Source organism: Cibotium barometz, chromosome 17, assembly GCF_041138505.1.
Source record: "Cibotium barometz isolate CiBa-2024 chromosome 17, ASM4113850v1, whole genome shotgun sequence".
Taxonomy (NCBI): Eukaryota; Viridiplantae; Streptophyta; class Polypodiopsida; order Cyatheales; family Cibotiaceae; genus Cibotium; species Cibotium barometz.
Window position 1 is genome coordinate 11,908,156 of NC_141062.1, and position 16,406 is coordinate 11,924,561.

A 16,406-nucleotide genomic window follows, 5' to 3' on the forward strand; every position below is an offset into this window, starting at 1 on the left:
GAAGAGCAGGCAAGACCGGCAGCTTTGAGGATCCCACATACTCCACTACTGAGGTGGCCGTGGTATTGTCGAAGGGCTGCGGAGTTGTATGCTCTCACTGCCAGGACACAGCAGCATGAAAGGAAGAGACAGGCTCTACAGCAGCCGACTGACCCTCTCCCCCACTGAGGATTTCAGCTGTGCAGGCCCAGGGAACTCGTTGGAGTTGAGGCTTCTAAGATTAACGCTGAAGTTGTTGGCCAAGGCAGTGTCGTCGTAAGGAGGAAGAGCAAGACGCTTTGAGGATCCCACATACTCCACTACTGAGGTGGCGGTGGTATTGTCGAAGGGCTGCGGAGTTGTATGCTCTCACTGCCGGGACACAGCAGCACGAAAGGAAGAGAGGCTCTACAGCAGCCGACTGACCCTCTCCCTCACTGAGGATTTCAGCTGCGATCTCTGCAGTGGGTGAGGATTATTGGTTTCCATGATCACCACCTTCACGTTGACCCTCTTCTACTCTGTGCCACGACACATTAAAGGGGTGTGTCTTGCTGGTATGGGATTCCGGGGCTTACTGCACGTGTGAGCTGTCTCTAGATGCCTCTAGACCTCCAGGCCCGCCGGGGTGAGCTTAGGGTCCTATGGTGGGGTGGTTAGCTTCTAGTATCAAAAGCAATCTCCGAGCCCCACAAAGTTCAAGGGTTGGTGGCAGTACCCATGGTCGAAAAGTCATCTGAGTTAATTGAAGAGAATTGAGGGGACCCCAGCAATGATTCCAATGACAGCAATTCCAATGGACCTGTCGAAGGAAGACAAGACAGAAGAAAGCTAGTTGATCCACCAATTGGACCAGATTGAAAGTGGAACAAAGGTGAGTCATGTCCTCCTATGCTCCAAGATAAGCAGGAGGGGATGTCCAGTGTGCATCACCCATGTGAGTGCCATCTGGAAATGGTCATCAATCTTAAGGGAGTAGAGGCCAGATAGGCACCATCCACAGCCCATGAGGTGTCTGGACATTCTAAAGCCACATGCCCAAGTGTGGAAACAGTCGACTCAGTTGAGCAAATTGACCCAGTTGGCAACTGACCACCCCTAGAGCAGCCAACTAGCCATCGTGAAACTATAAATAGGCGGGTGAGGGACAAATGAAAAATCATCTGTGGTAATCCTCCGACCAGTCTTTGCTAGGCCACAAGTCCAGACTGAGATGCGTTCTCACCTAAAACTGTGCCGATAACTGACTTATAAAGACCCCCTATAAATTAGGAGCCATAAATAGCCCTATGCCTCTAACAACCACTAGACCTCCCCATAGATACCCAATCACTGCACCCTGGTTAATGTAGCCTCAAGTTAGACCTGTGTACCACCCTAGGGTTCAAGATGTAACATGGGGAGCATTGCCTGGCAGGGCCCCATTCTGATAGCCAAATCCCCCCTTTATAAAAGAAAGCCGGCCGGTCCGGGGGTTTGAATATGCCCAGACGTCCCCTACTCAAAGGCCATATGCGCACACTATCAAACAGGCATGGGGATAATCCAGCGGGCATTGTTGCATACATCCATAGACCATATTTTGGTCTCCAAAGGATGGTAATATGCCCTCCGAAGATGATATGAAGAACACATCAAAGACCTAAAGCAATGGAAGAGAGATCACCCTCCATATGATGCCACACCAGGACACACTCCTCGAGGACAGAGGACCACTTTCGATCTTATGGCGATCCAGGAGTTTGGACCCCCCCCCCCCATGTCTGCCACCAACTAAGGCCTTCAGACAGCTTTGCAACCCTATCCGGCATGCCTTCATTGTCCATTGGTGTCTTCATGCCATACCTCACAGTTTCAATCTTTTTTAATGCTTTGTTTAAGTTAAGGGGATGCCCTATGCATCTCGCACCACAGTACTCACACATATTGTATCATCATTAGTCTCATGGGCTGTTTCAGTCCTGCACATACACCTTTTTTTCTCCACTTTCTTTCAAGCTACCTACCTATCTATGCTTTTGAGATGACACAAAGATCCAATTTAGGGGTCTCTAAATTACACACGCATCAGAGTTAAAACCATCGATTTGAAATTTCTATCACTTTTCCGATGATGAAGGACAGACTCAGCCATGATGAGGACTAGCACTAAAGAGCATGCACACATGGCGCATACACACACAGTAGCTGGTTGAAAAACCACATTGCTTTCGATACAGAGAATTAAAATGCACCAGCTGGGGGAAACTTAATGAATGACGACATCTGCATGTCCACTAATACCGCAGGAAGATATACCAATGGAAAGTTCAGGTTATTTCCAAACTCAGCACCAGAGTTACATTTAGTATCAAATCTGTCTTTCTTCACAAGGTAGCAGCAAAAGATATGAGCATACACATCAGAATTACATCTGGTATCAAATCGTCTTTCTTCACAAGACACCACGAAAATAAACGATATGAGCATACACATCAGAATTACATCTGGTATCAAATCGTCTTTCTTCACAAGACACCAGGAAAATAAACGATTGTTTGACAACTATTAATGGATTGCAGAACACAGAAAGATGAGAACGTTCTATCTCATTCATCAAAAGGCTTCAATAAAACAACCATGTGCAGAAAACCTTCATATTCTTACATACCCATTATGCTGGCATGAGGTAACATGAGATACACGTTTGGCAAAATCTGATAACTCTTGGTCACTCCAGCATGTAATTGCTCCCTTTAAGAAAGCTGCACGGCTATGTATGTTTTCAAGGCTGTATTTGAACACAAGGAAATCTGATAAAGCCTCAGCATGGGTGTGTTTCAAAGCACCAACAGTTTTTGACATATCACTTTCCTCTTGATATCGCTCTTGTATCATAGAATGGTCTACCACCAATGTAGCATCTGTCTGAACTGAATATGATGAGGGGCTTTGAGAAACATAATATTGCTCATTCCCGAGGCATTGGGTATCAAAATTGCTGCCTGCAGTAAACGCATCCTTTTGTGCACCAATAGGGAGTGCTTTGATGTCACAAGTTGAGAAACTGTGAGGAGTCTCATAGGGATCAATGAATTGATCTGGAAGAAAACTAGAGACCTCAGGAACTACACGTGCTCGCTTCATTGGATAGCATTTTGAAGCAGCTTGAACACTCAAAGAGTTATTAAAGACAAGTGGTGTTTCCATGATATCTTCCTCTGGCAACCATGAAGCCTCAGGACAAGTAATGGGCCTCTTCCATGGAGCAGCTGGAACTCTGCTATTTCTATTACGAGAGACACAGCGGATAGGCCGGGAGAAAACTCGAAGAAAAGGGTAACTTGGGATACTTGGCGGGTCGAAGCAGACACGAAAAAGGCGGTTATCACACTTTGACGAGAGCTGCAATACAATACGGAAACAAACATTGCATGCAGACTAGATTTGACCAGGTATAAAGACTACCTTTACAACATTAAAGCCACAGTCAATGTACCCCTTAGCTCTGCCTTGACAAGGAACAAACCTGTGATATTTTCAGCTTAAAAGATGCACGACCATGGACAAGCTTGATTGGCCGCTCCGTAGAGGGAAATTCCACACCATCAAATGTTGTTAACAATGGTGCTTCAGCATCATCTTTTGGTTTTTCCACTGGAACACCATTATCAGCATACACAAGAAGTGCTACAATCTGTCAAAATGCAGTGCATTTACAGAAGCATTGGTGATAGCACTATCAACTCAAAAACCACAGAATTGACTTTCATCCTGGCTGTAGTGTATAGTGCAACATACACCTTGTAGTATTAAAGTTCTTTAAAAAACCCATCTTAAAACTTTGTTTACCTCCATATCCTTGTGCACTGATCGCCCCAAAGCATCAAGCAATACCACGTCAAGGGCAAAGTTGCGGCGACAAGATGCCTACCAAAAATAAATAAATGTTTGAAAGACTTTTTTTTTAAAGCTCCTTTTTACAGCCAGCCAAAAATACAATGCATCCGCTTGGGAAAACTTCGGCAAAAATTTCAATCGATAAATCACTTGGACACCAAAATCAAGCACATTCACACATCTTCATTAAAAAAACAGACTGATTAGAATTCTTCTTTCCAAGAAAAAGTATTTTAACCAGTAGAAAAAGATACATCTAAAAGTACAGATAGAGACCCTTTATCAAGATAAATATCTGAGAGGGAAGAGAGAGGGGATCCTTCAATCTCGGCCACTCTAGGAGGGGCAAGGAGCATAGCCACACTGGAGGCCTGTCATGTGATCGAATGTGTGCTACTGGTGCCAGAATAGAACTCCAGCTGCGTTAAAAAGCTTCCCTCCATTCTTGCATGGCCTTGAATCTACCTTGGAGGCGCTCCCAATGCAGATGAGGTCTGTCCAGATATAGTTACTCTAGAGGTGCTTGGGCTAGAGAGTATTTTGACGGTCTAATTGGAGATCGGCTCACTAGGGGTGGCTGTCCCCTCTATAGTGTCAGCCACGTGCCTATCAAATCTGCCAGGATGAGGCTACTTATCGTCTCACAACTTGAATCGTGAGGTGTGACAAGGCCTCGGGAATAGCCACATGAGATCAAGTCCTTGGGTATTGTCTCTGTCGGAACTCCATTCCTGATCCGATGAAGACTACGCAGAGTGCCAAGCTTATGTTGTCGTCCTCATAATGAAGAGCAGGACCCATTGTAGAGCTTTCGCAACAGGTGATAGATGTATGGAGATCTCATGACTTTTCTGATGGCCCATGGAATGTGGCTTCCGCATCGCAGCATGTCAGTGATTTTTACCACAGGATGGCCATACTTAGGAGACAGAAAGCCACTGACCATAAGGGAGCTATCAGATGTAGGTTATCAGCATTCTTGAGGGAACATGAAAAGCACCCAGTGCCTGCCTGAACTCCTGAGAGGACAAGGGGGCATCAAGTGAAGTACACATCCTCCACGCCCATCTGATGCGAAGTAGACCAAACCTTCTGTCATGCTCTATCCCTCTTGGGGGATGCCCAATGGATTGCAGATACCTTATGTATTGTTAGGGCTGAGCTTCCCCATGCATTACCTCAGGGCATAGTCACAAGAAATGGCCATTTCAGTCCCTAGAAACGCGTTTCTCTGTTTCAGGACCCCATCCGTTTCCATGGCCGTTTCTCATTTCCCAAGTGATATTGTCACAGGAAACGGCCGTTTCCACCCCTAAAAACTCATTTCCCCGTTTCCATTCCTCCAATGTTTTCGTTCCCGTTTCTCATTTATGGTGACTATGCCTCAAGGTAAGTGTCCAAGGGATGACAGCCTCTCACCCACCTTCGTGACATTTTGGGATGACTTTGTCGAGGATATCACTATGGCCCTTCAGGAAATGTGGAACACAAGGATTATGCCTTCGTCTCTTACTGAGGGTCTTATTCACCTTATCCAAAAAGGTGGTGATAAGAGGAATATTGGTCAATGGAGGCCTATCATATTGCTTTGGAATGCCAATAAAATACTTGCCAAGGCAATAACTAGAAACTCCAGCAATGGAGCGAAGAAAAATGCTCATATCCTCGGCAACAATGAGATATGCTAAGGGGCATCCCTCTCGTACAGGGCAAGTGATCTAGAAGCGATCACCTCTACCAACGTATGTGAGCACACTATTGTGAGCATCCCGAAACAAGCATGAAACACCTCTGATCCAATTTTGAGAGAATCCCATACATCTAAGAGTTCCTTCAAGGAAATCCCAATCAACTCTATCGTATGCCTTCTCAAAGTGTACCAATAAGATGGCTAGGGGCTGGTTGCTTTCCTTAGCCCATGCAACCCAACCTACAAAACCGGTTGCAACCTCATGCTTTGAGTCTACCCTTGCGCAATAAGGATGAGCTTTTGGAACACCCCCTCTCAGCTCCTGGATGTAGAACCAACCCCAGTGAGCTCTGGCTCCTTCTGTGGAAACCCAATCTCGCCAAGCAACCTCCGCAGCCACAACCTCGCAAGCAGCACCACAAGCAGCCCGGTACTCTGTCTCTGTAGACGAAAAGGCAATAGTTGGCTACCTCTTGCTGCTCCATGAAACAGCTCCTGAGCCGAGGGTAAATCCATAGCCTGATGTAGATCTCCTCGTGTCTGGATCTCCTCCCCAATCTGAGCCACTCCAGCCTTGGAGTCGGACTCGGTCCTTCGTTTCCCCTCCAGTGTCGTAGAAGAGTCCAAGATCCTTCGTACCCTGCAGATACCGCAAGATCCACAATCCTACGTCCCAATGAGTCTTCAAAGGCGTCTGCATGAACGAGCTCAACAGCCCCACGGAAAATCTCAAGTCCAATCCGGTGTTCAGCAACCAGATCAATGAACCAACAAGCTTCCGATACATACAGAGAGGCATCAACTAGCTCACAAGGATCATTCACTATAGCTTCGTGTTCGGGTCCATCGGTGACGTGATAGGCTTATAGTTCTTCATCCCAAAGGCCTCAAGAAACTCATGAACATATCGTTGCTGAGAGACAAAGAACCCCCTCTGGGTCTGCCAAATCTCCAATCCCAAGAAGAAGTGGAGTAAGCCTAACTCGGTCATCTCAAACTCCTTTGACAAGGCAGCTTTCGTCACTGCTATGTGCTCTACATGACCACCAGTGAGAATAAGATCATCCGCATAAAGGATAATCACGCGTTCCCGAAAGAGATACAAGTTAGGATCTGCAACTGATCTCTGAAATCTAGTCTGTAGAAAGAAGGAATCAATCTTCTGATTCCAAGCCCTGGGAGCCTGCTTAAGACCATACAAGGCCTTCTGCAACCTGTAAACCATCCCCTTTGATCATGGAACCTCAAAGCCTGGAGGTTGCTCAACGTACACCTCCTCTGCAAGTCACCATTAAGGAAGGCGGATTTGACATCCATCTGATATATGGGCCACCGCCGCTGAGAAGAGGTAAGGGCAAGAACGGTCCGAATCGTGGTCATCCTCGCTATCGGTGCAAAGGTATCCTCATAGTCGATGCCAAGCCACAAGTCTAGCTTTGTGCTTGTCCACCGACCCATCAGACGTGTACTTGGTCTTAAAGACCCACTTGACACCAATGACTGACCGTTTTGACGGCCTCGGAACCAACTCCCAAGTTTTGTTCTTCTCTATGGCATTTAGTTCCACTTGCATGGCTTTTCTCCAACTATCTTGAGAAAGAGCTTCCTTCACACGGAAGTGGGCTCTTTGTCCCGCATGATACGAGACATCAAAGCATAGTTTACCTGTAAGAGCTCCGTTGAATGGCTTTTGTCATGAACTCTATGCGATCTTCGAGGTCCGTCCTCTGTGGTCCACTCCGAGGGAGGCTTCGTAACACCTGACTCTCGAAGCGTGTCTAACAACCACCTTGGTACTCGAACAGAGCGCGGAGCCTCTTGCTGTTGCTTAGGCTCAACTCCAGCCTCAGGCTCAACCTCAACAACCGACTAAGGCTGTCTAGCTGGAACAATAGACTGGGAATCATCATCAGATTCATCTAGGTCTCCAAGAAGTGGCGGCTCATCAACAGTGGAAGCTGGAACATGCTCATCAAAGACAACATCTCTACTGACAACAACCTTGTTCCACTCCGGATCATACAACCTGTATCCTTTGGAAAGAGAGTTATATCCCACAAATACAAGCTTCTAGGACTTCGAGTCAAGCTTCCCCCTCTGCTTCTTTGGAATGTGAACATAGGCATCACTCCCAAACACACAGAAATGGGAGACATCTGGTTTCCTGCCAAAATCAGCCTCAAATGGAGCCATCTTTGGTACTAAAGTCGCCGGAGATCGGTTGAGGATATGGACACCCATAGCCACAGCCTCTCCCCAAAGTAAACGAGGAAGATCACGATGCTCCAACATCGTCCTCGCCATCTCCACCACAGTCCGGCTCTTTCACTCAACCACTCCATTCTCTGAAGGTGAACCTATATTAGCCAGCTCCCGCTTGATGCCATGTTCCACACAAAACCGCACAGCCCGAAGAGTTTTTATCTGCAATCCAGACTCTTTCTCCACCATAACATGCCACTCCTTGAACCAAGCAAAAGCTTGGTTCTTCTAGGAAAGAAAATAAACCCATGTGAATCTGCTACAATCATCAAGTAGCATAAAGTACAAAGAACCTCCCAAGGATGGGATCTGCATAAGTCCACACAAGTCAATGTGTACCAACTCCAAAGGTTTCGAAGCCCACCTAGAAGCCTGCTTCAGGAAAGATTCCCTGTGCTACTTACCACGAGTGCAAGAACTACAGCGTCCCTGCCTGCTTCCAACATCTCGCAAGCCATCCACCATCTGGTCCCGGAAAGCCCGCCGCAACGCATCCACATTCAAGTGGCCAAAACGGAAGTGCCACAAGTCACCGATCTAAGTGCCTGTCAGAGAAGAGAGTGCTGAGAGTTTGTAGATACTGTTCTCCAGTCCACCTTCCCATACAACCTGGCCTGTTTCTCTGTCCCGTAGAGCAACAGAATGCTCCTCAAACTCCACCCAAAAGCCAGTCTTGCAAACCTCATGGATGAAAACCAAGTGCGAGGACGTAAAGAACATGAGAGGAATGCTTCCCCCCTTTGCCCTCGAGAATAATCTCCATCCTACCCTCACTATGAATCGGTATAGTGGAATTGTCGCCAATGAAAATGTGACCTGATTGCCGTTTAAGATCCTGAAAAAACTCACAGGAAGGAGTCATGTGCTTGGAAGCACCACTATCAAGAATCCACTCCCGAGTATCCTTGGCGGTGAAGCCAACTGCCTCCTCGTTGGAAGAAGATGAAGCATCTGTGTCCAAAATCTCCAAGTGCACAAAGGCGGGAGTCTTTGCAGCTGAAGCTGAAGAATCAGCATTCTTCCCGGTATTCCGCTTAGGACATTTTCTCCAATAGTGGTCTTTCTCGCCACAATCGTTATAGATCTGCTCGGCCTTCAATTTCTCGCAGTCTGAATTGGGCTTCTTCTAAAAAAACTTCTCCAATGAAGACTTCCCTTTGCCCTTATTGTTGTTGTTGTTACGGCCTTTCGACCACTAGCCAGTCAAGGCCTCAGAACCTCCGCCCTGTGGAGGGTTCGTAAAACGTTCTTCCTAGTCCAAGACCATAGGCACAAGCTCCTCCCATGTGATGGTGATGAGCCTGCCACTAGTGATCAAAGAGGAGTAAAATGTTGAGTATTGAGAGGACAAATGAGACAACAACATGATGACCATGTCCTCTGAAGATATCTCTTTCCCAACCTGAAGAACCTCCTACTGAAGAGCCTGCAACTTGTTGATGTGCTCCCGCATTGTCGAAGACTTTGCAGGATTCATTACCCGCATCGGCACTTCCAAGGAGATCCGCTTCATGGGTGATACCCTGTTATACATGTTATACAGAGAAGCCAAATGCTACCAAATCCCTCTGGCCAACGTCATATGCTTTATATGATTAATCACCTATGGTGTGCAATTAAGGAAGATGAAAGAACGGACACGGGCATTGACATGATCCCACAACTGTGCCTGAGCCTCCCGTTCTTTTCAAGTAGAGGGTAACACCTCCCGGTCCTCCAAGTCTAGCCATGGAGCACCAACCACAATGAAATCAGCCAAGTCATAAGACTCCGAGACAGACTCCATCATTACCTTGCATATGCCGTAGTTGTTCCAACAAGTCTGCCATCTCAAGGGTTCACAAGGTCTTGTGAAGGGAGGGTGGGTGGGAAAAAAAATGAAGAAGAGGCTGCAAATAGTATGCAAGGTGGCTGTCCAACGGTGATGGCCACCTTCTACCCGATCTCCAACTCCGCCAAGCAATCTCCAAGCAGCACCACAAATCAGCAAACCCTCAAGGTCCCACTATCTCCAAGCTTCAAGCCACTTGGGACTCTGATACCATGTCAGAATGCACAACGGAAATGAAGTCAACTGTTGTAGAGAGAAAAACGCAAATGAGAGAGGGAGAGAGAAGCTGTATAAACTCGCTATATACACTAGAAAATCCCGGAAATGATACAATGGAAGTGTGCAGGGCCAGGGTCAATATTTATGGCCCCACGCTGCTAGTCGGCTAGCCCATAAACAACAGCAATAAATGCTCACGACCAGCAAAAAGACCAGTCAGCCAGGTAAAAATCAGTCAGCCAGCACTGAGGATCAAGTCGGGTAGCACTAGATCAGTCGGCTAGCAGAAGATATAGTCGACAGCCAAAAAACAATCTTCCCACACCCAGCAAAAATGGGAAAATACTATGGAAAGTGAGGAAAAATGGGGGAACACCTAAAATGGGCGGGCCACACCCACAACAGAGGCCCTGGTGTATACTACACAGATAGGAGATGACTGCTAACACCTTCGTGGTTAACCAAGTACTGCTTGCCTCGGACTCGTTCGTTGTCTCTTGTTGGTGCTTCTCTCGTGGATGCATTGGCCAGCTACGGAGACTGGTCCGTAACTTTCTCTGGTCAGGTTTGGATGGTTCACTAGACACCCGGCTTGGGAGACTGTTATACGCCCCAGACAGGAAGGGGGGCTGAATATTGTAGATCCATATATACAATGCAGGGCATTGCTTTGCAAGCTAGCGGTCGAAGGATTCCTTACAGGCACTGAGCCTTGGAAGAATTTTTTTATGTTTCACATTTCTGGCTATACACCTTGTGGTGGTGGAGACTGGATGGTCAGTTCACGTTTCATCTTTACTGAGGCAGAGTATAGACCACCTTCCTCTCCACTTATAGCTACCATTATCAGATCCTGGAGTAGCATGAGACCTTTTTTGAGACAGAGGCTTCCTAGATCAAAGGATGAGGCTAACGGATAGCCCATTATGTGGAATGCCCTCATCAGAGATGAGGTTGGATGACCTTTGGGTGTGTCTCGGTATATACACTGGCTTGGCTAGGAGAGATGTGCATCCACAATTATTGCTAGGAAAACTTTTATCTCCCTATGGATCGGAGACTTGCATCTACCGAGCACCTCAGATAGAGTCTTAGAAGGATCGATCAAATTGATGCAACTATAGCTCATGCGTGGATTACTGGCACATTTCACGACAACATCATCCTAGGTGGCTGGGAGTTTTTTTTAGGAAAGGAGTGCCCTTACAAGTGTTAGCCTTGCTGGATCATGAGGAGGGGGGAGATCGTGTTTTTTAACCTAGCCAAGATGGAGATTGTTGAAATGTGACATGCAGGAGATTAATCCTGGCACAACTCTTCATCCAGTGAGAGTAGTTAGCCACTCAAGAAAGCAATGGCATGTTGAACCTCCACCTAATATTATGACCCATAGGTCTTGGTGCTTATGGTTGTATGGTGGATGTCCTATCAGATATCTTCATTGGGATCTTGGTGAGTGGGAGTGGATTGATGCAGCCAATCCTATGAAGAGTAAGCCTTTTTTCAGCTACAAAGTTGGTAATGCCAGGCTCCTCCTACTTGGATAGATTCAGAGAACTGGGAGAGCTATGACATCACCCCATTGATTCAAAAGAGATTTTGGCACAGACTTTGGCACTCGTACAAGAGGAGCCAGATCTCCCACTTCTTTTGGTTATTTTTACATGGTGGCCTTCCCATTAATCAGTGGAGGGCTATTTCTGGAGTAGACCCTGCCCACTCCAGATGCCTAGTAGCTTCTAAGACAATGCAACATTGCGTATGGGGGTGTAGAGCTGCTCAAAGGATTTGAGGCTCTATAGCTCAGCTTATGTGCGGATTGAGGAGAGAGACCATTTACGTTACTTTGGGGTGCTATTGCTTGGCTCACTCAGTCTGGTCCACAAATATTTTTTGAGGGCAGGGAGCTCGACACCGCCATAATGATATGCAGAGGTGTGGCCCAATGTTGCATGCTACAAAATATTCCTCATACATAGTACACACCACCTCTACAAAGGATTGATACTACTTGGGAGCTCATTGCCAGTATCACAGCTTGGCAGATTTGGAGGGCCAGATGCACAGAGGCTCTTGAGGGCACGCAGATATGACACTCAGTGCATTTGTACTATATGGGGAGATATTATTCACACTCTTATGGCCACATGGGCTCGTATGCAAAGGCCATCGCATTGTTTTCATGAGGGAGTGGGATCAAGGGTTTTTTTTGCAAATGATAGTATTAATGCTTGTAGTACATGCTGATTGAAAGGAAAATGTAGATGTTTGTAAATCATGTTGTTTCATACTTGATGTTGGAACTATGGTTATTTTCTACTTTTATGTTGGAACTTAAGAAGTATGGATCTTTTTTACATTTGTGTTGCAACTATGCTTTTTATGATTATTTTTCATACTACTATTGTGCTATTTATGAAGTTTGTTTTGGCTTTACTCATTAATGATAGTCGCTAGTACTCTGCTACCTAATGTGTGCTTGTAGCCACAGCTACTTCCCGGCCCATTCCCCATCTTTTCTTTTCGCCACCTCCACACACACCCAACCACCCCCGGGTTGTAGTCTTTACCTCCTTGGTGTGTTGTAGTCTGGTTATAAGCAGACATCTTTATGTCAATTAATTGAAGAATCTTTTCATGGGAATATATATATACATACCAGCATCTCCAAAGGACCAAACAGTCTATGAGACCAAACATGTTACAATGAATCCATGAAGTGATTGAATCATGGAAATAGAAAGAGACAAACTAGCTTCCTAGGTAAAAAACGATATGTATGACAAAGTTACAGAGTGGCCATATGAAGGCTGAGGCATCTGAGGTGGTAAGAGTACACATCTCAAGAACAAGTGCACTACGTCTGTTACGCCATGCATGTTTCTCCATCTGTTGTCTGTGGGGGAGCATCCCTGTGTCTATGAAGCACCCGTCCTTGTAATGCCCCATCATTAAGACCTGATGATTAAAGCCTTGAACAAGCATTGAGAAACCCTTGCGCTGTCCCGATGCCATATGCATCCAGGGATTGTGGCTAGCTACTAACCACCCAGCCAGACTCCATTCCAGAGCCAACCCCGAGCCAGAGGTGTGATTGTCCTGAGTTAGCCAGGACCTGACAGCCACGCCCTGGCGTCCACCTGCAACATACTCTGGCCTAGAGGTCCTGCACACCGGGATAGGCCTCTCCTTGCCACATGGTTACCTCCTTTTTACAACTGACCTCTCAGGTCACGTGTATATCCGGGGACCTGCTATTATGGCTCTTGGTCAATGCACACCTCATCCATGCTAGCACTATTGACCAAGTGTGGCCATACAAACCCACACTCTGCTAAGCATACTAACCCTGGATTAGTTTGAGACATAACACTCCCATTCGGAGTTGCTGCGTGGAAGATCGCCTCATTCCAGTAGGCCGCAAACATCTGGCTGCTGCAACTGGAGTGCTCTCTCTAATGATGTGGGGTGTCTGGTATTGGCAATGCCCGCGGCCCCGCTGTCTTGTCTACCTAGTAGAAGCATCTTCGTCCAATGTCCCTCATGATCACTGCATCACGGCCTAGTGCCTCCATCCTGGGTCAAAGGAAAGAAAGTGGTGACAGGGGGGTGTGAAGCCTGGGTCTAGATCCCTCAATAGAGGTCTCTATGTCAACACAACTCGATCAAGTAGTCTTAAGCAACAGTAGTCGGGTAAACCAATGACCCTGCACAATGGGCCAAATCCATCTCTAAAGAGGCCCTGGAGCCTCCCTTGCATCTCATAGTACACCAGGGATCTGAAGAGATAGTGCTCCTCTATCTCAACCTCTCAAGGGAAAAGTCTACAAATCCCATCCCTCGCAGCGCCCTCTACTCTCCTAGTCTCCACCATTAGGCGGTGTGATGAAACTCAGATTGCAATACCTCTGCTTTCCCTGTCTTCACCCTTAGGTGGTGTAATGAGAGACTCAGAATTGCCCAATCACTATCTGCAGTGCAACATGACTAGGGAGATAGCCAGACTTTTGAATGAATCCATCCTCTAAGATCCATAGAAAAAAGAAGAGAGCTGTAGCATTTGTTGATTTCCATCCTCTGAGATAAGCCACTGTACCCTGCCTAAAGTCACCATGAGCTGCACACGAATCCTTATGTGATGGTAGCAGCCTGCCGCATCTCCCAGTGTGACCCACACTGAGATATCATCAAGAGTCAAGATCATCGCCTATCAAAGTGCACTGAAGCTTCTCCCACACCACCTTCTTACAACTAAGACTGCATGTTTCTCTCCATCCTCACACGCTCAAGTGGCTGGGGAAGAAGTTACCGACTCCACTAGAGTTCCTATCAGATCTAGGGTCCTTTGCCGCACAGCAAATAATGTCAGTCCATATTGAAACGAAGTGGTTTCTGAAACAGCAGAAATGAAACAGTTTCAAATTGGCTACTGATATGGGGCAAAAACAAAGGTAAAATAATTTTGTGTGTCTCAATTAAGCATCTCCAAAAATTCTTAGAAAGGGAGAAATGCATCTGCCCTGAAATGGGGGTAAACCATGGAAATAAACTTTTTGACTCTACTAAAAATGGATATTTCTGAAGATTTTAGGTGAAAACAGAATTCATAAAACAGTTTCAATAATTTCACAGAAATAGGTTTGAGACGAACTGAAATGTGTTTTCTAATCATGCTAGTCAATATGTAGTACAAATCTCTACAACATAGAACAGTTTAATATCTGAAAAAACTTGGGACACCTAAATGCCAAATAAATTTCTCGAAATCAATTGCCTAGAATGCAAATTTTTCACACTACACAAGCAATCCCACACCTTATGAACTACATACTATTTTTTTTCAGTGCAGATGCAACTACAGCTCATCATTTCCCATCTATTTCCAGAAACATTTGAGCATTAAACAGGGCTTCAAACCTGTCGTTTTCCCACCTTGGAAAAAATAGTCTCAAAAATGACAGCATTTCTAGAAGATACCATTAGCATCACTAGCAAAAGTCATCAGACTAACCTTGCCTCCCACCACACTCCATATCCCATCACCGCCTTCTTCTACCTCATGGTCATCAGATGCCCCTGTTGAGCCATCAAGTGATAATTCTAGAGGTGGATGCTGCAAATGAAACAAAAAAGTCATCGATACAAATATGCACAATGGCACAAGATGAAATATACCAATAATGCCAGTTGAAGTCCTTTAATATCTGCTGCTGAAAATGAGACCTACCTTGACATAGTGATTGGTCACAGTCGGTTGAGGCAGCACCCGTACATGATGTGCATATCCCTGCAGATTATCTGAATTGTTACAGCCATTACCGCCCATGAGGATGATTGATCTTTGATAATTACTTTCTACATGCCCGTTTATGTGCTTTTCAGCAACCACCACTCCATCTATGTGAAGACGAATGACATCAGTACCTACCTGCAATTACACCCAGAAGAGCGTATGACAACGGAAACTTCACAGAGCCTGGTTAAAATGATACATTTCTCCCTATCCTATAAAACTTGATAAAACACCAACAGAATACAGGTTGGTTTTTCTACTCAGCTATGTATGACAAGAATTCCATTTTAAACCAACTTTTTAGCAGCCTTTCTACTTAAAAGCATCATGTGCTACAGGAAAGAACAGAAAGAGGTGTACGAGAAGCACAGAGAGCATGCCTCATAGAAACCCTGATCGACAAAACAAGCTCAAGCTTCAATGTGTAGCAGCAGCATGCCCACACACCCCCCCCCCGGCATGCCTCCCCTCTCCCCGTTTCATCTTCCTCATGCCCCCCAGCCTTCTCATCCCTCTTCACCCCAATTCTCACCTCAGCAAGGGCGGTCCTCCCTCCCACCGTCCCTCCCCCTTTTACTCCTGCACCAGCCAAGCAGTCCATGCAACCCCCCACACACTGAGCCACTGGAAATCCTTGAAGGATCAAGCACACGAGTAGCCTCACCATCCTTCCCACATCCTGATTCTCCCCCAAACCCCTGCAGGAGGAAGGAAAGGATCCCCCCACCCCTCCTCCTTCTCAGCATGCATTAGAGAGCTCTTATAGTATAAGAGCTTAAATGCATGCTTTCTAGCTAGACATGGATTTAGCTCAACAGAGACATCCGACACCGCCAAAGCAAGATTGGCCAACCCCAAGTCACCACCTACGGCTGAGACGCACTTAGGGATCTTCACATGCCTCTCAGCCATCGCAAGCAGATCTGCCATTCCGGGAATGTAACTGAAAAAAGGGTGGGTGGGTGGGAACAAAGAAGAACTTACACCTGCAAGTGGCTGTCCAGCGAGTCAGCCCGCCGTCCTCTTGCTTCTCCTCTTCCCGAACAGTCCAAAACAGTCCACCAATCAGCAACGCAACAGTTCCCCTCTTGCTCACACAACTCCGAAGAACTATCAAGAGCCTAGGGCTCTAATACCATGTCAGAATACGCAACGGAGATGATGACCAAATCTGGGAACACCAGAGCAAACACAGTGCAGAAAAATAGCACAAGAGAAGGAGAGAGATAGAGGCGTGTAACTCTGCTCTATAT

General features: G+C 46.3%; 1 protein-coding gene across 3 annotated transcripts in view; it reads right to left on the bottom strand.

Annotated features, from left to right (window-relative positions):
- Positions 1-16,406, bottom strand: part of LOC147629680 (SH2 domain-containing protein A-like) — a 38,152-nt gene that overhangs the window by 10,484 nt on the left and 11,262 nt on the right. For 2 of the 3 annotated variants that reach the window (XR_015267744.1, XM_086811204.1), the window contains exons 3-7: positions 15,088-15,288; positions 14,872-14,973; positions 3,811-3,888; positions 3,488-3,655; positions 2,630-3,363 (exon numbers count right to left, since the gene is read on the bottom strand). Coding sequence is in view for 2 of the 3 variants with exons in the window: in XM_086811204.1 (XP_086667330.1) it covers positions 2,630-3,363; positions 3,488-3,655; positions 3,811-3,888; positions 14,872-14,973; positions 15,088-15,288 (1,283 nt within the window). In the remaining variant the exon portion in view is untranslated. The remainder of the gene's footprint in view (positions 1-2,629; positions 3,364-3,487; positions 3,656-3,810; positions 3,889-14,871; positions 14,974-15,087; positions 15,289-16,406) is intronic. The other variant, XM_086811205.1, reaches the window with a different exon arrangement.